We start from the raw sequence: 27,733 nt of genomic DNA, 5'->3' as shown, positions 1-27,733 counted from the left end.
ATAGAAACATCGCGAGAAATAAAATTGAATTTGCCTTACCGAAAGCCGTATTTCCGATGCACTATACGTCCGATAGCCATTGTCATAATGAGTTTTTATGTGGTACACTAATATATTGAATATTCGTTCTGCAATTACATAATAGGAAAGGGAGAATAAAAAAAAATTATAATAACATCAGTGTAAAATGAATGATGGAACTGTACAGAAAAATATGGTGTAGGCATAACACGTGGCTTTGCGAAGTAGTTGGCACTAAGAACCATGCTGTCATGCATGCCATCACCAGACATCATCAGATAATCTTGGTTTTTCAATGTTGAAAATAATCCGTTTTGATACTTTTTCCTATGAAGATATATCACAGGGAATATTTTTTTCCTTTAATTATTATATACAAGTACTATAATATCTAATTCCCGTCTGGTCCCTATTAGGCTATTACTCCTGACAATATTGTCGCACAGAAGAAAAACATTAAATATCTCAGCAAGTATTTGGGCTAAAGACCCCGGAATACCAGTAAACGATAGCGGTTGAAACGATTCTTTGAATAGTATATTCCAACCAGCATATAGTTATAACCTGCATTTGTATTATACGTGAAAATAAGAATTAAATAATAGCTTGCTTTGTTATCTGAAATTACTCACCCATTGCAAAATATATTTGGAAATTCCATATTTTTTCGCTTTTTTGGTCTCTGTTGTCTTCAAAATGTCTAGAATTTGACATGTTATCATTCTGTTTTAATTCTGAGTAATTCTTGGTGTAGTATGTGCAAAAAATCAAAGAAAGAGCATTTATAAGTTCTAAGCGATAATCATTGCTAATCACGTGCTTAAGGCAAGCTCGAATCGGACCTAGGTCAGATTTTCGGCTTTTGGCCCGAAATTTTTATTATTGTGAAATATTATTGCCGGTGATGCGATAATTCATATCATCAGGTATGTTTATATAAAAAATGGGCAAAAATCTTCTAAAGGCTTGATTTTGACGCTAAGGATATCAAAATAATCCTGAATATGTGAGCTAAACCACTGCAACCGGTTTTCGTTTGCATTTGGGCAATATCCAAAGAATTAGGCCGCTTTGATGTGTAATATTGAATATATACAACACGTGAATATCGTAGCTGTGAATAGCTATGTATGCATGGCGGTAAAACGCCGTATTTCCACTGGAATTTGCAATATTTAGCCTTGAAATTTACTACATTTGCGAATTTGTCAGTTTGCTATATTTACTATTATTCCATGCCATGCCCGATTCTACAATATTCTGAAAGGTTCAGTAGTTAAATGTACCACAGAATTCAAGTGCTACAACAGTGTGAAAGATTTACTTGCCTTTTAAATTCCGACTTTCCTGTTCGATGGGGTTCTAAAGCTGGTAGGGGAATAAAGCCTTTTAATAATGATTGAACTGTAATTTCTTGTGAACTTCATGAGAGAAATAATCGAACAAATACACTCATACTGTGATACATTGGCTTGGAATATGCTCCAAAACGTGTGAAATCGAACATTTGTTGTGCAATCACCTTGCAAATATCAAAGAAACGGTATCAAATTTTGAATATAGATTAACCAATCTGATTGGTTTTTATTGAACCAATCGTGGAGTACAAAAATTGACCAATGACAAATTGACCTGTGTACAGAAATAACCAATCAAGTTGTCTTAATTTTGCTGAATTATGCAAGAGCCTACAGGCTATAAAACAGAGCCGTCTGCGACCGTTTTTCTCAGGTAAGTGAGTTCTTTCTTTAGGTAGGATCAAGGTATGTATAATTAATTTTTTAAATAGAAGTAGACCCCGTGGCCCCGCGGTTAGCTAAGAATCTCTGTCCCCGTATCTGGAAACACGGCTCACTGCTTGTCTAACTGTGTTTTGCTTTTCGTTTTCTAGGGAGCTACTAATAATTTTTTTTTGTGTGTTTCAGACAAAGACGATCGTAGTTTAGTTTCAGTATCCAACCCTAAGAAGCCACCCCATATCCATGCCGTCAGTTAAACCCCAGCCAGCAATTGCCTTCATGCTAATTGTGATGCTTAATTTTCTAGGAACAACTCACCATATTTTTTGTCGTTTCAGCTACAGAGTTAGTGGGTTGTGGGTTGTTGGATGTTGTGTCGTCGGTTGTGTGTTTTGTGTTGTGTTGTGTTGTACTGTCTTGTCCTCTACGTTTCGTATTGTCTGCCAGTCGGTTTGGGAGAAGCCCTGTAGCTCTCTCTTTTTCCTGGCCACACAAAGAACACATTTTGTGGATACTCCTTTTTAGGAGTTCATGGGTTCGAATCCCATGAATGTGTCAATTTCACGCTGATATCTAATGTGGTCCGTCTCAAATACAAAAGCACAACATCCAACGGACAATCTGCATCCTTTCATCACACCAACTACAAGTGTTGTCCTCATACAACAGAATGGAACTTCCAACGGAGCAAAGAGTAACCAATACCCAAGATGAAGTTCTTGTAACTTCTCAAACAGGACAGAATGCGGCACTTGTTAATGAAGTATTCTCGATGTTTAAGGGATCCTCTCAGTTAGACGTCCGATCAGAGGATATTTCAAAGTGGTAAGCTCATTTAAACTTGTGATTACTCTGCGAATACTTCACCCATTTTAATAAATATGAGACCACTAAACTCATTGCTGTCCGGTCGTAAACGGCGCACACAGATAATTTCGGTTTTATCTGGAAGTGTTTTATCAATTCAACTAGAAATTGTATTATCTTAAAGAAAAAACATTTACCTATTTGTATAACTTTAGTTCATTTCAAAAGCTTTCCTATAAGCCAAGATATTTATTGCAGAACTTGTACTTTTTAAATTGAATGTTAGAGAAGCAAAAATACGCAAAGCCTTCCAAAAATCTCGCCTAAAAACCTCCAAATATTTGTAGCTTACATTGGGATCAATATTTTCATATATTTTACTCGAAATACAGTTGCTTTGGCGATTTGTAGTGATATTTCCAACTAATGTGTTTACAAACGGAAACCCGAAAATGTACATATAATTATCACCATATTAGCGAAAATATGACAATTATGACCTTTAGGGACAATTTTACCCAGAAATCGATTTCTGGGCTTATTTTACCCCCACGGGGTAGGCAACATTACGTTTTTGACACCTCTAACCTCACGCGACAACCACTTGTGCATGCAGCTGAGCACCGCCCGCTATACACAATAACAAATAAAAAAATCTATATTTTTCGAGTTTTTCTGCCCATCCTGACTTAAATCCTATCAGAAAAGATAACTAATGCCTTTACAGTTTATATGTAACGGTTAAAAGACGACAGGATAAAAAATAACGAAGAAAATAACGAAATTCCAAAGGCGAGTTATATTTCCATTTTGTAATCCTGTGTAATTTGATATGATTTTTAGAGCTGCACTGCAGTGTCAGGTTAACAGCAATATTGATTAATTTCTTGATTAGAAATTTTCGAGCTATATTTTGGTGGTATTTTTGTGCTTTTTAAATTAAACGGATTAATTTCAACATTAAAAAACCAAGATGATTTCATGATATCTGGTGATGGAAGCATGACAGCATGGGTCATAGCGCTAAGTATTATGCGTACACAATATTTCACTGGTGTTATAAAAAATAGATTTTTTTTCTCCCTTTCCTATTATGTAATTGCATTTACTAATATATATGTAACTGTCAGGGGTGGGGGTATTATGTGAATATGAAAGAAAACAACCTGCATTTTGTTCTGTATATTCTTGTGTTATAGAAGTCAAAAATACATGCTGTTACTATACTGTATAGGCCCTTGTGATTCATATACAATTATAGTTTCAATTGTGTGATAGTTATGTTTTTGTAATCTCAATTGTAGATTCTATGGCATATAGAGTCGAATTGGTACGGCAAAATATCTTTGAGAATTGAAGTTTATGCGGTTCTTCAGGTATGTTCTGGCAATTCACTGAAATACTATTTGTTGGCTAAGGAATGTTGTCCCATGGTAGCGGTACGCATGAACCTGGGATATCACAATGCTGATAGCCTCACAACCCTGGACAATAATATAATAATTTACTTGTTCCTTGTGTTTCAATTTTAGATCAAATAAAGTATGGCAACCCAGGAGTTGCTAACAATTATTACCTTTCTCTTATCACTGACTACACCTCCATCCATCGCTATGCCATACATGGATTTGATGGACTGACATACCAAGCAAGGTAAATATTGCAGGCTACATGGTATATGTTCAGTTTAATTATGTCATATTAGGACTGTTGGACATTATTTTTTTATTCAGTAATTCCCCTATATAGGAATGTGATAAAATTCGATGTTAAGCCCCAAGTAAAGATTTCACAAAATCAATGGAAATAACGCTGTACCTCGACTGGTTTCAATCCTGGAGGAGCCGTGTATGGCAAAATTATATGCATTATCATTTCATTTTTGTTGATTCTTGTTCGATGGTGTTTTGGTGCCAGAAGATAATTGATACTAATTATTGGCCCACGTACTGAAGACACATAACATCCCAGATAATAGCAACAAGTGTTGGGAATGCGGATAAGTCGACAGGACATGGTCGCTTAAATGAGGCAGCTTCCTGGTCTGCACGGAAAAATAACCAGGACCAAATGCATTTGGCAAGAAAGATGTTTGTCGGAGCGATTTCACTCAAAGTCGTCGTGATTATAATTAGTGAGTGAAGACCTATTCTGTGTCCTGTAGTTCCGACGGGCAAAAATTCGATCATTACAAAATAAATGGACTAGTCAGGGTTAGCTGGATTAATAAGCAAGGCTTCTACAGATTGCCCTGTCACGTTATATGCATCACATCATTTCCATGCGGTCATATATAACTTTTAATGTGTGATTAAGATTAATTGTTTAACAAATTATTCATTTCATTAGAGACTCGCTGGTGGAAAATGTCCTATCACCAACTGTAACCGCGCTTTACATCCGCATTCATCCAAAGACATGGTATGCAACATATCTTTGAGAATTGAAGTTTATAGCTGTTTTTCAGGTATGTTCTAGCAATTCACTGAAATACTATTTGTTCATTAAGGAATGAGAAATGACTGAGAGATCCATCTGACTGAAATATATAGCGAAAATTTTTCAATAAGTGGCTTATGTAAGAGCGAGTTTTTGATTTAGAAATAAATTCTTTACACCCTACCAGCGGGTTTGTCAGGTTTTTTACTAACTTACAGTACTGCTCAGAAATAACCTAATCAAAAACGCGTTCCGAACGCGTTCCCGAACGCGTTCCGGACGCGTTCGAGGACGCGTTCCGAACGCGTTCCAGAACGCGTTCCAAACGCGTTCCAGAACGCGTTTCAATCGCGTTCCAGAACGCGTTCCGAACGCGTCCTCGAATGCGTCCGGAACGCGTTCCAGCACGCATTCGATATTCATCGGCTATCGACTCCGGATCTTGTCGTCAATACCCGGATATTCCCGATTTAGTTTAATCACACTGTGGTTTAATCTATGCTTTATAAATGGCGAAGCTCTCAGTGTACGCTAGAAAAAGGGTTATTTATTTAAAATCCACTGGAAATACACACAAAAAAATACAAGAAATTCTTCTTGAGGAAGGAATTAAAACCTCAACGTCGGCTATTTCTCTGTTTCTCTCGCGATATCGAAAGACGGGTAGCCTCGTGGACGGTGCTCGGAGTGGTCGAAAGCCGAAACTAAGCGAGGAGCATGGCAATTTTATAGATGAAAAAATGAAAGAAAATGACGAGTTAACATCCCGTGAGTTAAAAGAAAATTCATTCACAAAATACAAAAAAAAATTCATTCACAAAATACAAAAATGGACTTCGATACAGTTTGAATGCTGCTGTGTTGTCACCGACAAGGAATGAAGTGCAGGTATGAACAAACATGCAATTGTTAACTGAAATAGCTTAGCTGAGAGCACGGGTCGATCATTATAATTCAGATCTTCGTTTCACAATATCAAAACCTCAATTGTTTTACATGTACGGCACAGTATGATATGAATAAAATTCGAAATACGGTAATTACCGTGACTACTGTATACACTGTTTAAATGTATACTAACTGAAAACTAAAAACAATGGTTTATTAACTACCGAAAGTTTCTTTGAACAAAGACGGCGATAAGAGTCATCTAGCTAATTTTAACCGCGTTTTCCCTGTCAAATACTGGCTTTGGTTAAGCATAGCATATCCTAAGGCCATCAAGTCCAAATTTCTCAAGATGCTACATACATATTAGTATCATTTTCGAATGAGATACACAAGTCACACACTTGCTTATTTTTACGCGAAATAAAATAGCGCTTGTCCCGCATACTAAAACCGGAATTAACGAACCGTAGCATAAGCATATTGACTAGCTGTTCGATAATTTATTCGGAATTTCCGAAGGCACACGAAGCGTCTAAGTGAAAACACTGGAACGCGTTCGGAACGCGTTCGGGAACGCGTTCGGAACGCGTTCGGGAACGCGTTCGGAACGCGTTCGAGAACGCGTTCTGAACGCGTTCGGGAACGCATTCTGAACGCGTTCGTCACATTAGGTTACTTCTGAGCAGTACTGTAGGTGCATTGGAATACAAGTAAAAATAAGGCGTGTTTTAGAAGTTATACCTGGACGAGGAATCCAGCATATCATTATGAGGAACAAAGCTATTATAGCGGTATATACTCAGGGCTATCACAATCAAGTTTAGTGTTATCGCTTTATTTCAATGTTTGCTGCACGGTCGGATTCTCACAATTAAAGAAAATCAAGCGAAAAGTTTCACACGTACAAAAGTATAGGTATGGAACTGGGGCCGGTTGTTCGAAAGATGGATAACTTATCCAACGGATAAGTCCTATCCAACGGATAAATCTGGATAGTTATCCATTGGATAAAAACGCGTTGCAGGAAGCGTGGATAGTGAAGTGGATAGCTATCCAATAGATAAGTTAAAATTTACCAGAAGAAAACAGGATTATTCTGAAATTTCGTACCACAACGTCAGCTGTTGCTAAGCATTTACAACATTGAATTCATAATCATTACGAATTCTCGAGTATAGTTACTGAATGGAAAAGACTTGAACAAGTGATTTGCTCGAACTTTGCACTTCACATCATAGTGATTTTATTAATTAAACACATTGCAATTTTATTCCTTGACCTTGCAACGCTTTGCCTTTCGGTCCATAGCAAATTTAGAAACACTATTTTAATGTTCGTGAATGAAATTACTTAGATATTAGCAAGTTTCCTTGGAATAGGTTGAATCTTTCTTTGCATATTCGCGTTTATAAACTGATTAGAAGCGTATAGTAAATTTACCACCTGTTATAAATGCGAGGATGTCCAAAAAATCGCCGGTCGAACGGAATGTGTAGGCAACGTGAAACGCTGCTGCGACAAATTGCACTTCGAAAACATTTTTAATATATAGTGAATACAATCATGATGTGTATTAGTTTGTTGAAACACAGTAAGAGGAATATTGCATTTTTGTCCTATTTTATATAAATGTTTACAGTGTTACCTTGTATCTTTGAATTTATCCACTGGATAGTGGATTTAAACCACCTCCGGACCTTGGATAAATTTATCCGGTAGATAGCGATTTTTATCCTCTGGTTAAAGTTATACAAGCTTCGTGCAACCCAAATCACACGCTGGATAAAACTTATCCGTTGGATAGTGAGTTATCCGTTGGATAGCGACTTATCCACCTTTCGAACAACCGGCCCCTGTTCTTTTATTTATCGGAATAACTAGTGATGTGATCTTACATGAAGCATTTTCAGTCATGCTGCTAAACTGTCGTGCTGGCTTCGCCACTGAGTATTTTTTGCTCGCAGAGCCTCGTCTGCCGAACGTGACCGTCGGCCAGTCTTCACCATGTACGGTGACAGTTATTTTCTGCCTTTTAACTTGCCGACATGCAATGTTTCATTGCACGGTGAGTTTTCAACTTTACTGAAGGCGCTACTATACAATATGCAATTTTCCTTACAACTTGCAATGCAATTATAATTCCGAAGGATGTTAATTTGTAAAGAGTGTTCGAAATACTAAGGAAACGTTAGCAGATCGTAATAGATGTTCGTATTTGACAACTTTAGATGCCTCAGGAGTAGAATGGTTTTGCAATTTGCAAGGAAAGTTGCGTAGTGTAACAGCGCCTTGAGATTGTTTCGGAAAGCTGGTTAAATTTCGATGTAACTTGCAAACATGTAATGTTTCATTGCAATTGCGAGTTGAAAATAAGGGTCATTGGACGGAAGAACGGGACAAGTATCGTAGTTTTCAACATACCTTTTATAAGGGCGGAGACATTGATCTTCCATCCACGGTCGGTTTTATCATTTTTTCTGCTTTTTCTATCATTTCTTTATCCTACAAAAGACAAAAAAACTTGTTAAATCGTGGATCAATCTAACACTTTTAAAAGCTTTCTCTCCTAACTGAACTAATTTTATTTATACCGTATAGTTCTCAGTTCTAAATTGTCCTTCATGGAGGTCCAGTAGGGGTCATCCCGTATTGATGCAGTGTTACTACAGGAGGAAACCTGAACTAAACTGACTTTATTTATGCTGGATAGCTGTATCAGTTCTAAACTTCAACCAAACTAATTCTAACAATTCGAAAAAGCTGGGACTTCAGACGAAAAAGGTCAGCCGATTTTGAAAAATCTTAGATGCGGGGTGTTATAAGGCGGTTAGTAATTTCATCATCACCTTCATCCAAGGATGTTCCAGAGCTTCTGAAACCGTGATGCATTTTCTGTGACCAACAGTAAGCAGTTTTGTTATAAGATCCTTAGCTTCACTGCTAACATTCTTCCAGAGGTTGTTCGGAAATTTATACGACCCTTCTTTGACTTGTTTCTCCAATGGGTTATTTGCCTGCTTTGAAAATAAAGAAGATCCGGAAAGTCTAAAAGACGTTAACTTTTCATTGACGTACTCCAATTTTGAAATGAGGTTAAGCTACCTCCAGCTTCATTACAAATCGTGTTCACTACGTGAATTTGAGTAAACTGAAGTATATGGCATACCAAACATATAGTATAACAGGCTCCAGCAGTCACACGATTTCTTGTAGGATCGTTCTTCAGGCTACGGGATTAACATTTTGGTAGCGAGGTAACTTGGTGTACCACAGATGTTTCCATATAGGAATTCTGATCTAAAAAATTAATTGTTATCATTGAGAAACTGTAACAATGAGAAATAACTGAACCTAAAACGTTTGCAGAATGCGCTCTGCTTTCGTAAAACGAAATCACGGACAAAACTCGGAATTGAGATTATAGTGACTTCCAGGATTTGCTGGCAATGGTCACATCGAATGGTTTCTTCAAAGACAATTTAAAGGGCAATTTAAACACAAGTTCAATACACAACCGACACAAACCTTTATAAGCGTTTCGTCATACGAGGAACACAATAAAACATTTTCTGGCTAAGAAGAAAAAGTTAAATTATGGTCGTTAAAGTTTAGGATATAAAGACAGTAGTGAAAAAAAATTAGGGCGTGCTTACCTTCCAATCCCTGTTAGTGATGCCATTTTCATGTAAATGCTAAAAATACGAAACAGTATGAATAAAGTTAGTTTAGTTCAGGCTCCTGCAGTAACACTGGATCAAAACAGATGATCCTTAGCTTGGTGTCATTAAAAGCTCCAATCTCTTCGTGATATTTTCCATAAACTTTAGTCATCGCCTGTGAATGAAATATTCCAATTTGTTTAATTCATTCTTCGAAGGCTACACATGGCTACATTCCCGCTAAACGACATCCTCACCTGAAGGCACATTGCTTTCATAGTTGGTTTAGTTGTCAATAGGAATCAGTGATACAGATCGTTAGACAACTCGAGCCTGAAAACAAAATAGAAAAGTCGATCGAATCTTGAATGGTTTCATCCATGATTCTATACTTCTCTACTACATTCTGCAGGACAAATAACATTGCGTGAACTGTGCAGCAATATAGAGAATAGGGGGAAGCCAGACAGAAAAGCACATGGAAAGTAGTTTGAATATTTGCAAACCCTGATAGATAAATGTCGTGGACTCACACATTTGTTATCGGCGTCTCCTCGTCGTTTTGTTCCAACAAGACTCTCAAATAATAGTCACCTGATAGCAGAGATACGTTACTGAGTTTGATTCCTATCGAGGAATAAGGGGGGGACGCTTTATGAAGAACTGTTAAAAAGCTAGAGCAGTTAGGCTTATCACTAACCTGTTTCAGTTCATCAGCTAAACATTCATACAGGACTTCAAACTAAAGGTGATTCCAAAAGACAACGTAGTTTCCACTCAGATCTTTTTCCATTGCAAATGCGTGCAAATCAGATTCGAGTGCCCCAGAAGTTCCTCTCGCGTCTGTCACATTGAAAACATAAGAAATTGTTTCATACTCTTTTACGAGAACAGTTTAGAGAAAGAGGTCAGGACTATTGAATTTGTCTTGTTATACTCATAGCGACAGGAAATCCTCCATTACATTTCCATATCCTATATTTTCAACGGAAACTAACCTTAACTTCGAGACTCACCTTGTAATTCCAAATCAGGTTGTACGCTGTCAGATCTTGACTGAATCTGTAAAAAAGATCCGCTTAAATATCATTGCTTTTTCATCTTTCAAACGACTAAACATTTTCCCATTTTCTTAATACGAACACTTACTTGTAATAAAAAAACTGGATTTAAATTCTCACATCTTTCCTGGATTTGAATCCTATTTTTGTCCTCCAATGCGAGAGATATCCTTCAAGTTGATTCCTCAACGTTCCCCTCGTTTTTCCAGAGCTCTAAGACACAAGTATAGCACGTGAAATAACAGGCTTATACGTACATGCAAGCATGCATTATGAAATTTTGGAACACGATTGTTGATTTAAAACGTACTTCTGCAAGCTTTACATTGTCACGAATTGATAAACGATCTTCTTCAGTCTCTGGTGGCTGAAGGAAAGATAAAAACTTTCCAACAAAATTGTTTCTTTACAAAAAGGTTTTACACTTCTGAATGAATTACCATTTAATTATTTCCTCAGTGGGGCAGTTGGCACAGTTTAAGGATGAATGATGGAGTTTAGTTACCAAAGCAGTTGATACCACTTAGTCATGAATACGATTGGTTAGTCAGAATCACCTCAATGGGTTTATGTAAATAATGGCCCTCGCAAAAAAGTTTTCAAAGATTTCTTACTTCGTCAGGGCTTTCAAGGTAATAGAGCAAACCAGCAGGCTGTGAAAATCGTATTCAAATTTATTACATAATTGTTTATGAACCAAAAATTATGAACAGGAAATCTCGCATTTAAACTTTCTTGTATATTTTAGACATTAAAACTATAACTACTTTAATACGAACATTATTCTCGCAAGTAATGCCATTGCTGTTGGATGATGCTATGCCAACAATAATGATTATAAAACTTATGGAGTATGCTTGTTAGTCTCAATTGAACTATTTACAGATGGCTAGTATATAGAGGATTATAAAATCACAAGTTTTAAGATGAATCTGAGAATGTTGCTAAAATACAACTCAGGTCCTGCGGATGGAATAGAGGCTATACCTCTGCAACAATTTGTTAATTTATCACACTAATTCGCACCTGTTCAATAGCGAACGTTATCAGTGCTTTGCGTAAACATGGCCATGCGTAAGCGTTTTGGTAGAGCGCCCTCGGCAAGCGCCAGAACTTGTATTTTTGCCGCGGTTTCTTCATCAGCTTCCTAAAGTGAAGTTCTAACTAAATATTAACAGATGATTTTAGGCACTTCACACGATGCAGGAATATTCTTGAGGTTTTAAAGGGTCTTAATTTCGAGTGGTATTATACGCACTTCAAATTCAAGCAGGGAACAGTTGATGGAAAAATGAGTCAACTGTACGTCTCAGTGACAAGAGCATTGCACCGGCATCGCAAAAGCGTAGGTTCGATTCCTGCCGGAGGATCTATAGTTCACTCATTTTTCCGTCATCTGTTCCTGGCTTGATTTGAAGTGTGTATAATACCTCTCAAAATTAAGACCCTTTAAAACCTCTTAAATATCAACTGAACTAATATGTACATTCATCACGGCTAAAAAAATGCAGAGCGTTATAAATGACGTTCGTCAAAGGCAGAAAATTCTCAATGGATGAATGAATGAATAAAACGTACCTCGATTATCGCCTTCAGAACCATGCCAGCACCTTTCACAATTGTTGTCGACGGATGCTGAAATTGTTGAGGAACGAATTCAAAACCACGATTGGTAAGAACCATTAGCGGGGCAATAGTAAAACATACATAAGCGAAGAAATGGTAAAATTGGTACTATTATTTAGTTTTGTCGTAAACCTACCTGGAACAATCGATAAATGCAATGACCCATTTCTAGACAAACAAATAACAGACTTCATGAGTTGCTCCTATGCATGGGTCAAGCTAGTGGACGTGGTAAACTTCACCAAAAAGGTAAAGAGAGAAAGGCTATTTAATCAACTCTCAACCTCAGTCAAAGAGCCATAAACTACCAAGAAGACAAGTTGAATGAAAAGCTCCTCAAATTTCTTTGTAGCATACCTGCAACTTTCTCCAGTAATTTCCCAAACTGTTCATCATCTGTTGTCTCACTAAGAGGAATATGCAATAGTCGATTTATTGTAACAGACTACATGAGTTGATTCAAAATATTGGAAGCAATCACACCTTACTATTAGTTTAACATGAATGTCCAACTTCACCCCCGTATTATTTTAATATATTGCAAAGCAACTAGAACAAACCTGTAAGGAGGACACAGAGCAAACGTCAGAAAATCAAGCAATCCACTTATAACTAAAACCCCAGTAGAACGAATATAGAAGAAAAGTTTTCATGGTTAATCTATTTCTTGTGTTTAGTTAGAAAGGTAGTTCAAATTAGAAAGGCAGTTGCTACGAATCACTTGCTGGGTTTTGCAAGGGAATTTCTCTTCCAAAACAAAGCTATATACATACAAGAGGGATGGAAAAAAAAATGCAAGGGTTCAGCATAGATTATAGGCAACCAACACCGCACATCTTACAACATTTATCGTGAGAATTTCCAACAAACTGCTTAGAAATTTTTCAGAGGATAACAAAGAGCTTTTTTTACTGTTCTTGTCGAATGTCATAGTTATCGTGCGTTGGCTATATAAAAAAACAGAATTGGTTTCGATAAAATTGGATCCTGTTAACATTCAGATTTCAAAGTTGGCTGAGTTTATGTGGATTGCAAGTTAAAGGGGTAACACTAATGACAGTGACAGATTTGGCAACATATTACCAGGAAATTCATCGTTAAAGTGTTGGCGCTTTCCTTTATACGGAAAAAACGGCCAGACCGGTCCTATTGTTGATCTCGGTACAGACAGATTACTGGTATTTTAGAGTGTTTCAAGAACTCTGCGTTCAAGTATATCGTTACTTGCATCTGTCTAGCTCGGAAATTTCGCAACTATATTCTTAACGAAATACTCTATTTTAAATTTAAATATGACCGGTCTGACCATTTTGGCCGCTTAAAGGAAAGCCCTCTCTTTACCTGCATCAGAGCACACAGTATGTCGACAGCGGCGTGAGTCACGGCTTCATTATTCCTCTTCAAAGCTTTCACAGTTTTCACACCAACCTTCTCATAGAAGCTGTAAAAACAAAACAGAAACACGGTCTAGAGAAAGTGAGCTGGTTGAGTAAACAGGCGTGTGTTATGGTTAAAGATAAACGTTTCTCACCTACTGAGCGTTGTGAAACCTGCTTTGGATCCAACCTAATGTCTCAAAGCGTGAAACAGTGCTTCGAGATCTTTATCTGATATTTTGTTTTGGTCTCCTGCAAATAGACGAACATTTTAACTATTTTATGTATATATTGAATACCTGTGAAGGTAATAGCAGTCAGAATATGTATATTTTAGGGGTGAACACTAAATATATTTATTGGCAAAGATATACAATACCTTCGTGAGCAATGAGCATTGTGATGGCATTAATGATAAGTCTTTCTTTATTCTCCGGGAAAAGTCCTTACAAAATATTTAAATCGTTTAAAATATATTGGAGTTTAAAGACTTAATATTCCAGCCGTACTTCTGGCGAAAAATTCAAATCTACCATTTCATGGATTCGGACCCAGTCAACTCAGCAACCAGAGTTACCGCAGCGTAGTCCCTAGGCCTCTTAACGTTCTTTATACGCGGCGAGCCGGGAACTGAGAGGCCAAGAACAAAATGTTTTGTATTTTATCTATTTTGTCCCCACTTTCTGTATTGAGGTCAGTTTACGATCCACGACACGGTTAACTGGCCTTGTTCGACGTCGCTAGTCAAATATTTGCTTGAAATAACCTACGGGATATTAATTATACTGTCAGGACTTCGAAATATCCATACAAACGTTTCAATGTCATTTGCTGTCGACGCTATCGACTATCAAGTAAACTCGAGTCCGTGCGTACATGGTTATGATTATAATAAGCTTCAATCTGCCAATTTAAATTATTCTCGCTTCCTTTATAACGATATTGTTGTAAATCTAGGTCAACTAATGCATACTAAAATAAGCAGAAAACTAACGTGCGTATGAAAAACACGTGAGTGGAAACAGCCTTAATCCAGATTTTGACAGAACATTAAAACTCAGTAAAAATGCAATAATATTCTCTACACAGGATTTTGTCTGCAGAAAAGTACAAAATAAGAAATTGTCAACTTACGTCTTGGGTGACTGCATGAAGTAGACCGCTGTAGGAAATATTGCAGTTAATCTCTACACATCTTCGGTTAAATTTCCTGCAAGGAACCAGTAATAAGACAATATAAGCTTTTGGAGATATTTCAAAAATTTAAAGTGAAATAAAAGAGAAATATTTCACCTGGAGACGCAGCGAGGAATTTTAAATGACTGCTTTCTACTTCTTCGTCAACAACGTTATACAATGGACCCCAACGATAACCTTGAAAAATATATCATTTAAAAAAACAATTCTTCTTTTGCTGTATGTGATGTATTGCACTGACTAATAGGAATACCTGACGAGAAGTGTAATTGTTTGTGTGTTATATGAGATCCCATACGTCAGGAGGAGAATGAAATGAGGGTTCGTATTTACGGCAATCATAGCAGTGCGAGATTTTCATCAGGAAAATTTTGACCATAATTTTCGCTCAATCATTTATGAAAAAGCGTACAGTACCGTCTCTTCGTTGGGGTCGTTTTTACACAAACATCTCCATTTCCACTGCCTCTAACCCCGTGTAGCTAACCAGCCAATGATATATCCCTAGATTGAGTGAAATACAAACATTCAGAACAAGAAATATTTTATATAGCTTCATACAAAATCTGCTTTTTTAAACTACCTGTCGGAAGACGAGTAATTTCTCAGCTGACCGCTTGTGTATTCCAGCCCGAACAACTGAGGATGGTCTCGATAGCTAATTATTGAAAATATCTGACAGAAAAAGAAGTTTTAAAACTATGATACTATAATACACAAGTCTTAACCAAACGGTATATTCTGGAAAGTAACTGCAAAAATAAAACTATTTTAAGTCGGCTGGATACTTTTTTGCAATTGGACATGTTCAAAATGGAAACGTGAATAAAAAAAGATGATAAAAGCAGTAAACTTGAATCCAGGTCAGAAGACATGGAGTGTTTGGAGTGTTTGGAGTGTTTGGAGTGTTTAGAGTGTTTGGAGTGTTTGGAGTGTTTGGAGTGTTTGGAGTGTTTGGAGTGTTTGGAGTGTTTGGAGTGTTTGGAGTGTTTGGAGTGTTTGGAGTGTTTGGAGTGTTTGGAGTGTTTGGAGTGTTTGGAGTGTTTGGAGTGTTTGGAGTGTTTTTTTTTTTCTTTCAAGGTCTGAGATGAACAATTACTGGAACTGACATGGAATGTCGCATGACTTACTGAGCTAAGGGGATGAAGGCTGACGATGTTGAACATATATTATAGTAATAATAGTTTATAGTTTATTATATTTATAGTAATAGAGTTGATGTTCGCGGGCATAAATGTGTTTTTGGCCCTCCTCGCGGAACACATTTTAACCCTCGCTACGCTCGGGCTAAAATGAGTTCGAAGTCGGGCCAAAAACACATTTATGACCGCGAACATCAACTCTATTGTTATATTATTATCACTATAACATACACATGAGTATATACAAATTAGTAAAATACAATAATTAGTAAATACAATAATTAGTAAATACAAAATTAGTAAAATACAATAATTAGTAAATAGATTTGAATAAATATAGTTCACCTGGTGCAAGGCACTTTTTAATGATAACTCCAAGCTTATACTTTCTGGATAATTTAATACATTCTATAGGGTTTAATGATCAATATAGGGATAAGTATCATAAAATTGTTTGGCTGTTGGGGTTTATAAACTATCAAAACTACAAAATTATATCCTGTCAAAATTTCGAATTTCTAAAATAATGCCGGGTTTATGGTCATTTGAATTTGCTTGCTACTTTTATAATACGCAAAAAAGTAGACGGTAGACACTGATTTTAAGTTCAAATTTATAATATTTCAAAAATATATTATGCATTATTAATTATTTAACATACCTTGAATAAATTTGAAGTTTTACATGATTCAAGAACATTTTCATTTGTATACCAAACTGTTTCGCCTTTGGATTTGATTCCGTTCATTAGTCAAAGTACACTTCAAGATGTCGGGCTTCCCTTCAAAATTGTCGAGGCCAGGGATATGACGGTGCTAGTGCTGTGTCCAGCCAGGTAAAAGGTATTTCTGGGAGAATATTAGAGAAAAACCCGAAGGCGTTGCATGTTCATTACTCCAGTCATCGTTTAAACCTTATTGTTGCCAAAGCGTGTTCAATTCTTCCAGTGAAAAATATGTTGAGTCAGGCAAAATATCGCCAGCTTTTTTATCAGTTTCCCTATCCGCTCACAGTATCTAAGTAAAAAGATGAAAGAGTTTGGTTTAACCCGTAACAAGCTCGAAAGCCTTCCACGACACGATGGGTAGAACGAATAAGATCCCGCGATGGTTGTTTGGATGCATTCAAAGTTATCTACGAAACACTCAATTTTATGCAGTTTGGAGGATCGCAGAAGGGCCATTTCCTAGATTAGCTAGTGACGCACAGTCTCATTTTGCAACGTGGAGAAATTTGAATTTATGGCTGCTCTCATTATCACCCAACATGTTCTTGATCATACTTTGTCATTGACGGTCCAATTAAAGAAGAAAAAAAATCGATATTGCGGAATCAATAAAACGGATTAATCTTTTAAAGGATGAAATGGCAAAACTACGTGCCTCTGTAGATTTATTCCACAATGAATACTACGACAAGCTGTTGGAATTAGCTAATAACCTCGACGTGGCTGAGTGTTTTCCCCGGGTATGTAAAGCTCAAACAAAATGTGATAATCATCATACCAGTACAGCAGGTGGTTACAACAGATTAACAGTAACCATTAAGAGTCGTGCATAGGCCACGTGATAACGAAACATTCTGAGCTCATCAATGAACAATTGTAAAGGTTTTATTGTAACTCATAGGAAAACCTAATGTTATATTTTGTAAAATCTATTATATTACGAGTGTCTTTCCCTAAGTCTACCGACCCCTGAATTCCCCACGCTATCGTCACCCTGTAATAAATAAGTAAGGTTGCAAGTCCTCACCTTCAACCACAAGGATTTAATTACGTAATCGAAGTGCAAAATTGAGATTACCGGTTTCTGAGTTTACCGGTTTATAATGCTCAGTATTTAATAATCCGTAAGACCAATTTATCATTATTATTACTTGACTTACGGATTCATTAAGTTTATCCTCGTCTTAACTCAAAAAAGTTTTCAAAGGACTTGCATCCAGAAGGGATTTACCAGGAACAGGCTAAAATTAAACAGATTGAGATTAATGCACGATGATGATTCGTGATCTTAAAATTGCTACCTTTTGAAACTCTTCACGAGTTAATAAGCCTTGACTGTTCCCTGTGAAAGAAAAATTGGTAAATATAGTCATATTATAATATATATTTCCTCCATATTGCAAAGGTAATTTCGCTTGCCTTCAGTTTCTTCCTTGTGTAAAACAGTGTCTTTGGAACCTGGTACGACATCAATCTGAAACGATTGTAAAATGAAAAAGCTAGTCTAAATCAAAGATCTCTTTCTTTTCTGCTTCCCCTGCCAGTCATGTTAGTAGCAATGTAAGGGATGGATAGTGAATGTTCTTGCACGAAATAAATTTCATGCAAAGCGAGTTTGAAGAGAAATTCTTACCATAAAAGCGCTTGGTCCATATCTCGGCCTACGACTCAAATATCGAGTTCGTTGAACAAATGCCGAACCAAGATTCAACTTTTGACCGGAATCTTGTAATAAAATCGACGAGGGTGAAGATCTGCCGTGTTCTGTAAGCAGCATCTTTTGTTCTGCGCTGTCTAAAATGCAGGCAGATAATTTGTTCATTTCGTAAATGCGCGAACAATGGCCGATCTGTTTTAACATTACAAACCTGACTCCTTGAGTTCGGTTTTCTTCATTTCAACATCATCCCGGGTATCTTCAATATTAGTTTCCTCATCTTCTCTACACGATGCGAGGCGATCTTTGACAAGATCTACAATCAATGTACGCTGTCTGTGCTCTTGCTAAGAAGTTCTGTTGTAGTTTCAAGGCGTTGTCTGGCTCCTTCTTTAATGAGTTCGGCCGATAAATCATCTGAAATACAACAATATCAATTTGACATTCCGCCAACGGAATGCCCAACCGAAACATTGAACAGGTTTGACCCATCGTTGACAAGTTGTGGGCGAAAACATTCAGAGCACAATTTGACTGAGAAAATAAATGGGCTTACCAAAGAGTTGTTTTGGAATTAAACTTTCATAAATCTCAGTCTTTCCCACCGCTGGTCGTCACAAGATGTTTGAGTCACAAGATTTCTGTACTGAGCATACGGTACCAGTAGCCTTTAAATCGCGGGTAAGAAGGTCAGATGCTTTGGTATCGAATTTTGTGTTTGGCACCTGGCTAGAATCATCTGCACGAGTTTTGCTATCAGTTGAAGAAGCCTGGAAATGACAAATACGTTCCTAAGAGCTTTCACTAGAAGAATATTAAAACTTGGTCGCTCTTGCAAATATATCTATTGAAAATTCAGCAAGCAATCCCCGTGGCAATAGAATGACATGTGGACTTACTTTCGTAATAAATGGCACGAATTGTTTTCTTAACAATAGCGGACAGTTGACAAACCAGGATGGAATGACATTATCAGCAAGAGCTACAGTGTATTGAGAGTATCTAAGGTGAAACATATCAGTTCGTTTATATTTTAATCATTTTGACAAAACCAATAATAAAAAGTTTCAGATGTTATCGCGTTGAGCCAACTTCGATGATTCTGTGTAAGGCAAACATATTCCAAAGACTTGTTTCAACTGGATCGCTGTGAAGTTTTTGTACAAAGCACAAAGCTGTTACAATGCGATTTAAACGATTTAAAAGAATGTTACCAACTTTTCGCCGAATACGATTGTGTGTTTACACAACCTAGCTCTCTTTAGGGGGTACATTGATATTTTGTAACAGATTTCATAATTTACGTAACTTCAAGAAACATACCAGAGAAATTCTAGCAGTGGTATGGCAACTTGAGACGTTGGCGAAAGTTTAGTAAACTTTTCCAGATATTGTGGGAGCAGTCTAAGGACAGAAAATTTAGTAATTATTACTTAAAAAATCATATATTTGTGAAGGAGTATCTCGCATCACAAGAGACGTTACGTTTAGGCTGGAGTTTATTGAAAAACGTTTCTGTAAATTCACTGAGCACATTATCAAGGCACGATTTCAAATATCTCCAAAGAAATAAACTTCTAAAACGCTGCAACTACTTAAATCAACTTCATTCTTACAAAGTGCTAATGGAAATAAAAAACGTCTCAAATTCCAGACTATTTTAAGTAGCCATACCTTGCCATAACTGAAGGCATTTCTAACATACATACGGTGAGACAAGATACGCTTAACGTCGCGAAATGAGCAACCAAGTACGCATCAGACAACACTAGACGAAATATACAACAACGTTTAAGCAAGAACAGACAACCGCTGAAAATAAAGTCACGCAGATTCTTACCTGTTCATCTTGACCAATAAAATGTGGTACGTACACAGCTCCGTTATACCTGCACGTGTTACAATAAAATATCCAATTAAATCATTAGTATGGTATGATATAATTATGGTATGATATGCATGGTTATGGTATGGTATGATTTCGTTATGGTATGGTATGGTGTGATATTATTATGGTAAGATATGGTTATCGTATGGTATGATTTAGTTATGGTTAGTTATGGTATGATATGATTATATGATTTATATGATATGATTATATGATATGATTATATGATATGATTATATGATATGATATGATATGTATGGTATGGTTATGGTATGGTTTTGGTATATTATGGTAAGATATTATGATATATGCAAAAAACTGATTGATAAGAACCGTACTGGAAAAATTCTAGCGTACAAATGAGGTCGGCGCATATCGTTAGGAACACGAAATAATCCAGGAAGAAAATCGTAATTTGAAACCTGAATGCAAAGTAAAATTTTTAGTTCATGATTTTGGTGTGAAAACACAACTTCACTTCCCTTCCCATTTTAGAGAAGACTGTAGATATTGAACGTAAATATTGCTTTCCAGAAAGTATCAAGTTTTTATCTTGCAGTGCCTCTGGAAAGTTCCTCAGAAGAACATCCAACACCTCCCATTCCAATTCCTAGAAAATGAAGAAAGTTGAACTTCAATCGAAACTTAATGCCAGATGATATATTATGATAGAAAAGTTTACCTGTTGTAAGCACACAAGAATAACATTCATCGCCTCGCTGTAAGGCAGTGAAACAATCCCGTTTGTCTTATCTTCTGCAGAACTAAAACAAAAATGAATGTATTACGCAAACAAGAAAAGGAATTTTGGAAGCAGAATACCTGACATACGTGGCACTATCGTCATTAACCAACCTTTTCTTTCAGAACAAACAAAATACGAAGTGAATTAAACTTTTCTACTTTTGTCTTGCACAAGGCCTAGACGTTGTCAGCTCGCAGACTGAGGAAACATTGAAGAATCTTTAAGAAAACACAATGTGAGACATCATAGAAAAATCGCGAGAAATAAATTGAATTTGCCTTACCGAAAGCCGTATTTCCGATGCACTATACGTCCGATAGCCATTGTCATAATGAGTTTTTATGTGGTACACTAATATATTGAATATTCGTTCGGCTCGTTCTTGAGGTTTACGAAACAATTTCATCTGCAAAAATAGAATGAAATTACTGAAAGAGAAGCAAGTGTGGCATTAAATTACACTTATTTTTGTTCACGAAAATAACTTCATCACAATGAACGAATATGTGTGGACAATCTCTGCATGTCCTTCATTACCTTGAACAAGCGTACTAATCCTAATACAGCCTTTGATGTCTTTCTATGCTGTTTCATCCTGAGGCTGCAGCAACAAAGACAAATTACAGTGATTAGATGTAATTTTATGTCTCTAGATGTTCCTACATATACCTTGCAGTCTCTATAATTACCTTACATGTTCTTTACATGACGGCTTAACGTATCGTTTGAGAGGATCAACTGGACAGTGGCAATCTGGAATTGATAAATGAAATATATATCCTTTTACTTCACTGATGCGTTTGCATTCACGACCCCCGTGTAAAACGATCCAATTTGCGGATATATAGTTAGGTTCAGGTCAGGAAGCTTTCACTGATAAGAAAGAGTTTTCTATTGAAGTACAGTATCAGCTCATCACGAATGAAGAGGGAAATTGGAGTGGAGAAATGAAACCGTCTGAAAATGATTGTATTGAGTACCTTCTCGATTATATGCAAAACATCGCAAACTTTCGGTGAATCAGAGGATTCAATAACATCGACCAGAAGCTGGACAGCTCGGATCCGCACAGAAATATCCCGATCTTTGACAATGTGGTCTAAATGTGGCAACACTGAATTCTCAAGTATTTCTTCCTGTAAAAAACGGAGTTATAAAACTAGAAAAAGATTCATAATATCGCTAATGTCTAGAAAAATGGACTAAAATTTATTCAAAGTACTAAAATTTTATACCTCATATAGTGGAGATAACGTTCCTAATATGTTACAAAGCACATTTAGAGCTTTAATTCGGTTGGCCGTCCTCTCTTCACATCTAAAAAAAATTCCCATTAGGATAAGACTGAGGCTACATAGAAATACATCACGAACTTAAACAAAATCAACATACCAAAATATTACATTTTTACATAACAAAATATAAAGAAAAAAGAAGACCACACACTTGAAGTATTTCTCCACCAAATCTTTAATATTTTCAAACCAGTTTTCGCAGTAAGGATGAAGAGACTGGGAACGATGAGAAACCAGGAGAATAACTGGATTACTGCAAACAACGACATTTCATTTAGCTGCAAACAACGACATTTTATTTAGCTAAGTGGATTCCGTTAGATCTTCATATATTTTATTAATTTTGTCCTCAAAGAAAGTCATAAAATTGTTAGCTAGATTCTCATCAGATTGGCACACAGGATATTGAGAATCAGGGGTATAATGTAGTAACTTTCCAACGGTTTTAAATAATTTCTTTTGGTCACTCCCATTATCTCTAACAATTTCAGAATAATAACGAGTACGACTTTCCTATAATAGCTCACTGACACGGCGACATTGCTGACTGTATTTTAGACGATCACAGGATTGTCTTGACTTACGCCATACCCGCTCGAGTTTCCTTCTGATACGTTTTTCGTTTTTAATTTGTTCAGTGTACCAAGGTGCAGCTGGACGAATAATTATCTCTCTGGAAATAAGTGGTGCATGATGATCCAGAATTTTGGGCAGCTCCGAGTTGTATTGGTTGACTTTCGCACTTATATCAGCCGTGTTCCCAGTGTTAATCGGAGATAGCCTAATTTCATTAAGGAACGAGTCCATATTGATTGCTTTAATTTTACGTGACTCCACGACCCTTCTCTGAAACAATGGTTTTTTAAAATTGAGTTCATATGTAACCGTGTAATGGTCAGATATAGATGGATCATGAACGTCAATAGATTGAACAATATTTTCCTCATGGCGAGACAAGATAAGGTCTAACGTGTGACCAGCAAAGTGTGTTGGTTGTTGTACACGTTGTTCAGATTAAAAGAATCAACAAGATTGAGAATTTTTTTTGTTGTTAATTCCGACTTATCGTCTACATGGAGGTCGATATAATACGATTATATTTAGAATTTGAGATGACACATTGATTTGCATACCATCACTTCGAAAGACTTAATATGTAGAACATTTTCGCCGAGTCCAGCTTGACTTTTAAAGTGTTGTTGTATAGTATACCAATGCCTCCCCCTCTACCTTGTTGTCTCGAGATATTGTTAAAGGAGTAGCCCTTCGGGGTGAAATTCCCAAAAGATATATGATCAAATTTGTCAGGGTGAAGCCAGGTTTCTGTAATCGCAAATATATCAAATTCATTCTCAACCACATAGTCTTTGACTAAATTCGCTTTGTTTCGGAATAGACCGTCAGTTGAGAAGACCAAAAGAACAAAGCTGAGTAACAGCTGTACCAGGAGTGTTGGCAATGCCTGATAAAGGAATATTGATGAGATTGATTCTCTAATATAATTCTGCCATATATATTTACAGGCTTTGGGACACGGTCCGTGATTCTAACAGGGATAGCTTCCTGATGATTTGCAGGATGATAGTGATTGTATAGTGTGGCGGTGGTGTTTGCGAAGTAGGTATTATAGCAAATATTCCTATAGGTCATATGGAACAACCAACCTTTCTGTAAATTCAACTGCCCAAGCATTGAGCTAAGCTCCTCAGGATTATTAGCGGGTCGAAACGTGTTCATCAAACGTAACTGCTTTCGATGTTCAGACATCTCATCCGACTGATTATTATCAAAAGTTTGAGGACCAGGATTAGGCGAAACATCCACACACATTGTTAGATCCTGCTTGAAGGCTTCGTACACAGGACTAGACTAACAAATCCATGTTCGTTTCTTTAGCAATCGCAAATGAGACTTTGTATTTAGGTTCAAAACCAACTCGTTGTATGTTGACCCGACATCGAAAAGCAATATCTCCACAAATACTCAAGGTTATGCCATCCGCAGCCAATCCATCCAAATCCGTGCAATTAGTACTCTTAAATGCCATATTAATTGGTCGAGATGTATGAAACTCGTTAGATGAAATAAATATCATAAAAAATATATAGAGCTGCCGACCAACCGACATATTGGTCGTGAATTAAGCAGTACGAAAACACAATATCATTTCCATACACCAAAAGATGGTGATTCAATGATAACATCACGTTATCAGCTTTAGAGAATTTCTTTAAAAACTTGTTTAACGAATCGGATAGAAGCAAACGGGAACGAGAAGAAGAAGAAGTTGTGAAATCATTGTAAGTGTGCTTATTTCTATTTAAACCGACAACTTTACTTGTTCAGGGAAAGACATATTAGAGTTGTTTACTAGTAAAAGCTATGTACACACACCTTGGGTGGTGGTGGACAAAATATTGAATAATTGGTTATTTTTATTCTAAATCACTAGCTGCCTGTGAAGGAACATACAAAATTTTACTAGAATGCTACAAAAACAGCTGGATTGAAGGTTGTCAAACTGAAATGGTCTCCCAAGTGGCAAATCGATTGCTCGAATCCTACCATAACCGTGTTTCATTATAAATCTGTGAAAAGGAAAAAGTAAATTAAATGAACATGGCCGTTCAGCACAAGTACTTGTAGTCGATTGGAGAAGACAATTGTCTCCCATGCGGTAAATCGATGGTTCGAATCCTACCATAACCGATTTTCATTATAAACTTCGTCAAAAGAAATACAGTAATTAAATAACCATGGCCATTCTCCAAAAGATCTTGTAGTCTAGTGGCTAATGCAATTGTCTCCCAAGTGTTAAATCGATGGTTCGAATCCTGCCATGACCTTTTTTCATTATGAACTTCGTGAAAAGAATAAAGTAAACTAAATAACCATGGCCGTTCAGCACAAGACCTTGCAGACTAGTAGCTAAGACAACTGTCTCCTAAGTAGTAAATCGATGTTTCGAATCCTGCCAAAACCATTTTTCATTATGAACTTCATGAAAAGGATAAAGTAAATTAAATAACCATAACCGTGCAGCACAAGACCTTGTGGCCTAGTGGCGAAGACAATGGTCTCCCTAGTGTTAAATCGATGTTTCGAATCCTGCCAAAAGCTTTCTTTTTTTTAATATGAACTTCGTAAAAGGAGAAAGTAAACTAAATAACCATGGCTATCCAGCACAAGACCTTGTAGTCGAGTGGCGAGGAGGATGGTCTCCCAAGTGGTAAATCGATGGTTCGAATCCTACCATAACTGTTTTTCATTATGAACTTCGTGAAAGGAATGAAGTAAATTAAATAACCATGGCTGTTCAGCACAAGATCTTGCATTCTAGCGGCTAAGTCAATTGTCTCCTAAGTGTTAAATCGATGATTCGAATCCTACTATAACCTTTTTCATTATGAACTTCGTGAAAAGGATAAAGCAAATTAAATAACCATAACCGCTCAGCAAAAGATCTTGCAGCCTACTGGCGAAGACAATCGTCTCCCAAGTAGTAAATCGATGGTTAGAATCCTGCCATGACTTTTTCATTATGAACTTCGTGAAAAGAATAAAGTAAATTAAATAACCATCGCCGTTCAGCACAAGACCTTGAAGTCTAATGGCTAATACAACTGTCTTTTAAGTGGTAAATCGATGTTTCGAATCCTGCCAAAACCATTTTTTATTATGAACTTCGTAAAAGGGTAAAGTAAACTAAATTACCATGGCCGTCAAGTACAAGACCTTGTGGTCTAGTGGCGAAGACGATGGTCTCCCAAGTGTTAAATAAATAGCTCGAATCCTACCATAACCGTTTCATTATGAACTTCGTGAAAAGGATAAATAAATTAAATAACCATAACCGTTCAGCACAAGACCTTGCAGTCTAATGGTTAAGACAACTGTCTCTTAAGTGGTAAATCGATGTTTCGAATCCTGCTAAAACTATTTTTATTATGAACTTCGTGAAAGGATAAAGTAGACTAAATAACCATGGTCATCCAGCACATAACCTTGCGGTCTAGTGGCGAAGACGATGGTCTCTCAAGTGTTAAATCGATGGTTCGAATCGTACCATAACCGTTTTCATTATGAACTTCGTAAAAGGATAAAGTAAACTAAATAACCATGGCCATCCAGCACAAGATCTTGCGTCTAGTGGCGAGGACAATGGTCTCATAAGTGGCAAATCGATGGTTCGAATCCTATGATAACCGTTTTTCATTATGAACTTCGTGAGAACGGTAAAAAAGATCAAATAAACATAGCCGTTCACCCGAAGAACTTGTGGTCTTGTGGCAAAGACAATTTTCTCCCAAGTGTTAAATCGATGTTTCGAATCCCGCCAAAACTATTTTTTATTATGAACTTCGTGAAAGGATAAAGTAGACTAAATAACCAGGGTCATCCAGCACAAGATCTGGTGGTCTAGTGGCGAAAACAATGGTCTCCCAAGTGTTAAATCGATGGTTCGAATCGTACCATAACCGTTTTCATTATGAACTTCGTAAAAGGATAAAGTAAACTAAATAACCATGGCTATCCAGCAAAAGATCTTGCAGTCTAGTAGCGAGGACAATGGTCTCAGAAGTGGTAAATCGATGGTTCGAATCCTAACATAACCAATTTTTATTATGAGCTTCGTGAAAGGATAAAGTAAACTAAATAACCATGGTCATCCAGCACAAGACCTTGCGGTCTAGTGGCGAAGACGATTTTCTCCGAAGTGTTAAATCAATGGTTCGAATCGTGCCATGACCTTTTTCATTATGAACTTCGTGAAAAGAATAAAGTAGATTAAATAACCATGGCCATTCAGCACAAGATCTATCGTCTAGTGGCGAGGACAATGGTCTCATAAGTGGTAAATCGATGGTTCGAATCCTACCATAACCGTTTTTCATTATGAACTTCGTGGAAAGGGTAAAGTAAACTAAATAACCATAGCCAACCAGCACAAGACCTTGTGGTCTAGTGGCGAAGACGATGGTCTCCCAAGTGTTAAATCGATGGTTCAAATCCTACCATAACCGTTTTCATTATGAACTTCCTGAAAAAGATAAAGTAAATTAGATAACCATAACTGTTCAGCAGAAGACCTTGTGGTCTAGTTGCGAAAACAATGGTCTCCCAAGTGTTAAATCGATGGTTGGAATCCTATGATAACAGTTTTTCATTATGAACTTCTTGAAAACGATAAAGTAGATAAAATAAACAAAGCCGTTCTCCCGAAGAACTTGTGGTCTAGTGACTAAGAAAATTTTCTCCCAAGTGTTAAATCGATGTTTCGGATCCTGCCAAAACCATTTTTTATTATGAACTTCGTGAAAGGATAAAGTAAACTAAATAACCATAGTCATCCAGCACAAGACCTTGCGGTCTAGTGGTGAAGACGATGGTCTCCCAAGTGTTAAATCGATGGGACGAGTCCTACCATAACCGTTTTTATTATGAACTTCGTGAAAAGGATAA

The 27,733-nt window shown here is 36.8% G+C and overlaps 1 protein-coding gene and 3 long non-coding RNA genes across 10 annotated transcripts; all 4 read right to left on the bottom strand.

Annotated features, from left to right (window-relative positions):
- Nucleotides 1–686: 686 nt before the first annotated feature.
- On the bottom strand, nucleotides 687–9,080 carry LOC114544203 (calcium/calmodulin-dependent protein kinase type II delta chain-like). Of its 7 annotated transcripts, none has more exons than XR_003690330.1 (4): nucleotides 9,000–9,073; nucleotides 8,744–8,914; nucleotides 8,319–8,399; nucleotides 687–721 (listed from the first exon to the last, which is right to left on the bottom strand). XR_003690330.1 is itself a non-coding variant. In XM_028562903.1 (3 exons), exons 1-3 carry the CDS (start codon nucleotides 9,009–9,011, stop codon nucleotides 8,322–8,324), a joined length of 261 nt encoding a protein of 86 aa, XP_028418704.1. In that variant the 5' UTR covers nucleotides 9,012–9,073; the 3' UTR covers nucleotides 8,182–8,321. The 7 variants fall into 7 exon arrangements, 2 of the variants coding, with proteins under 2 accessions (XP_028418704.1, XP_028418705.1); XR_003690328.1 differs by lacking the exon at nucleotides 687–721 and adding an exon at nucleotides 1,241–1,389; XR_003690329.1 differs by lacking the exon at nucleotides 687–721 and adding an exon at nucleotides 4,195–4,234.
- A 610-nt stretch (nucleotides 9,081–9,690) lies between these two features.
- On the bottom strand, nucleotides 9,691–10,129 carry LOC114544202. Its single transcript, XR_003690327.1, has 3 exons — nucleotides 10,090–10,129; nucleotides 9,814–9,889; nucleotides 9,691–9,731 (listed from the first exon to the last, which is right to left on the bottom strand). It is a non-coding gene; the product is annotated as an uncharacterized LOC114544202 (long non-coding RNA).
- A 4,822-nt stretch (nucleotides 10,130–14,951) lies between these two features.
- On the bottom strand, nucleotides 14,952–15,441 carry LOC114544205. Its single transcript, XR_003690334.1, has 3 exons — nucleotides 15,400–15,441; nucleotides 15,234–15,320; nucleotides 14,952–14,993 (listed from the first exon to the last, which is right to left on the bottom strand). It is a non-coding gene; the product is annotated as an uncharacterized LOC114544205 (long non-coding RNA).
- A 10-nt stretch (nucleotides 15,442–15,451) lies between these two features.
- Nucleotides 15,452–16,890, bottom strand: LOC114544204. The gene is made up of 3 exons (XR_003690333.1): nucleotides 16,620–16,890; nucleotides 16,304–16,366; nucleotides 15,452–15,491 (listed from the first exon to the last, which is right to left on the bottom strand). It is a non-coding gene; the product is annotated as an uncharacterized LOC114544204 (long non-coding RNA).
- Between the last annotated feature and the right edge of the window lie 10,843 nt (nucleotides 16,891–27,733).

This window comes from Dendronephthya gigantea, unplaced genomic scaffold (genome assembly GCF_004324835.1).
Source record: "Dendronephthya gigantea isolate DGI-Jeju-01 unplaced genomic scaffold, DenGig_1.0 000683F, whole genome shotgun sequence".
Taxonomy (NCBI): Eukaryota; Metazoa; Cnidaria; class Anthozoa; order Malacalcyonacea; family Nephtheidae; genus Dendronephthya; species Dendronephthya gigantea.
Note: the sequence above shows the minus strand (reverse complement) of the source record. Positions and strands in the feature narration are given on the sequence as shown.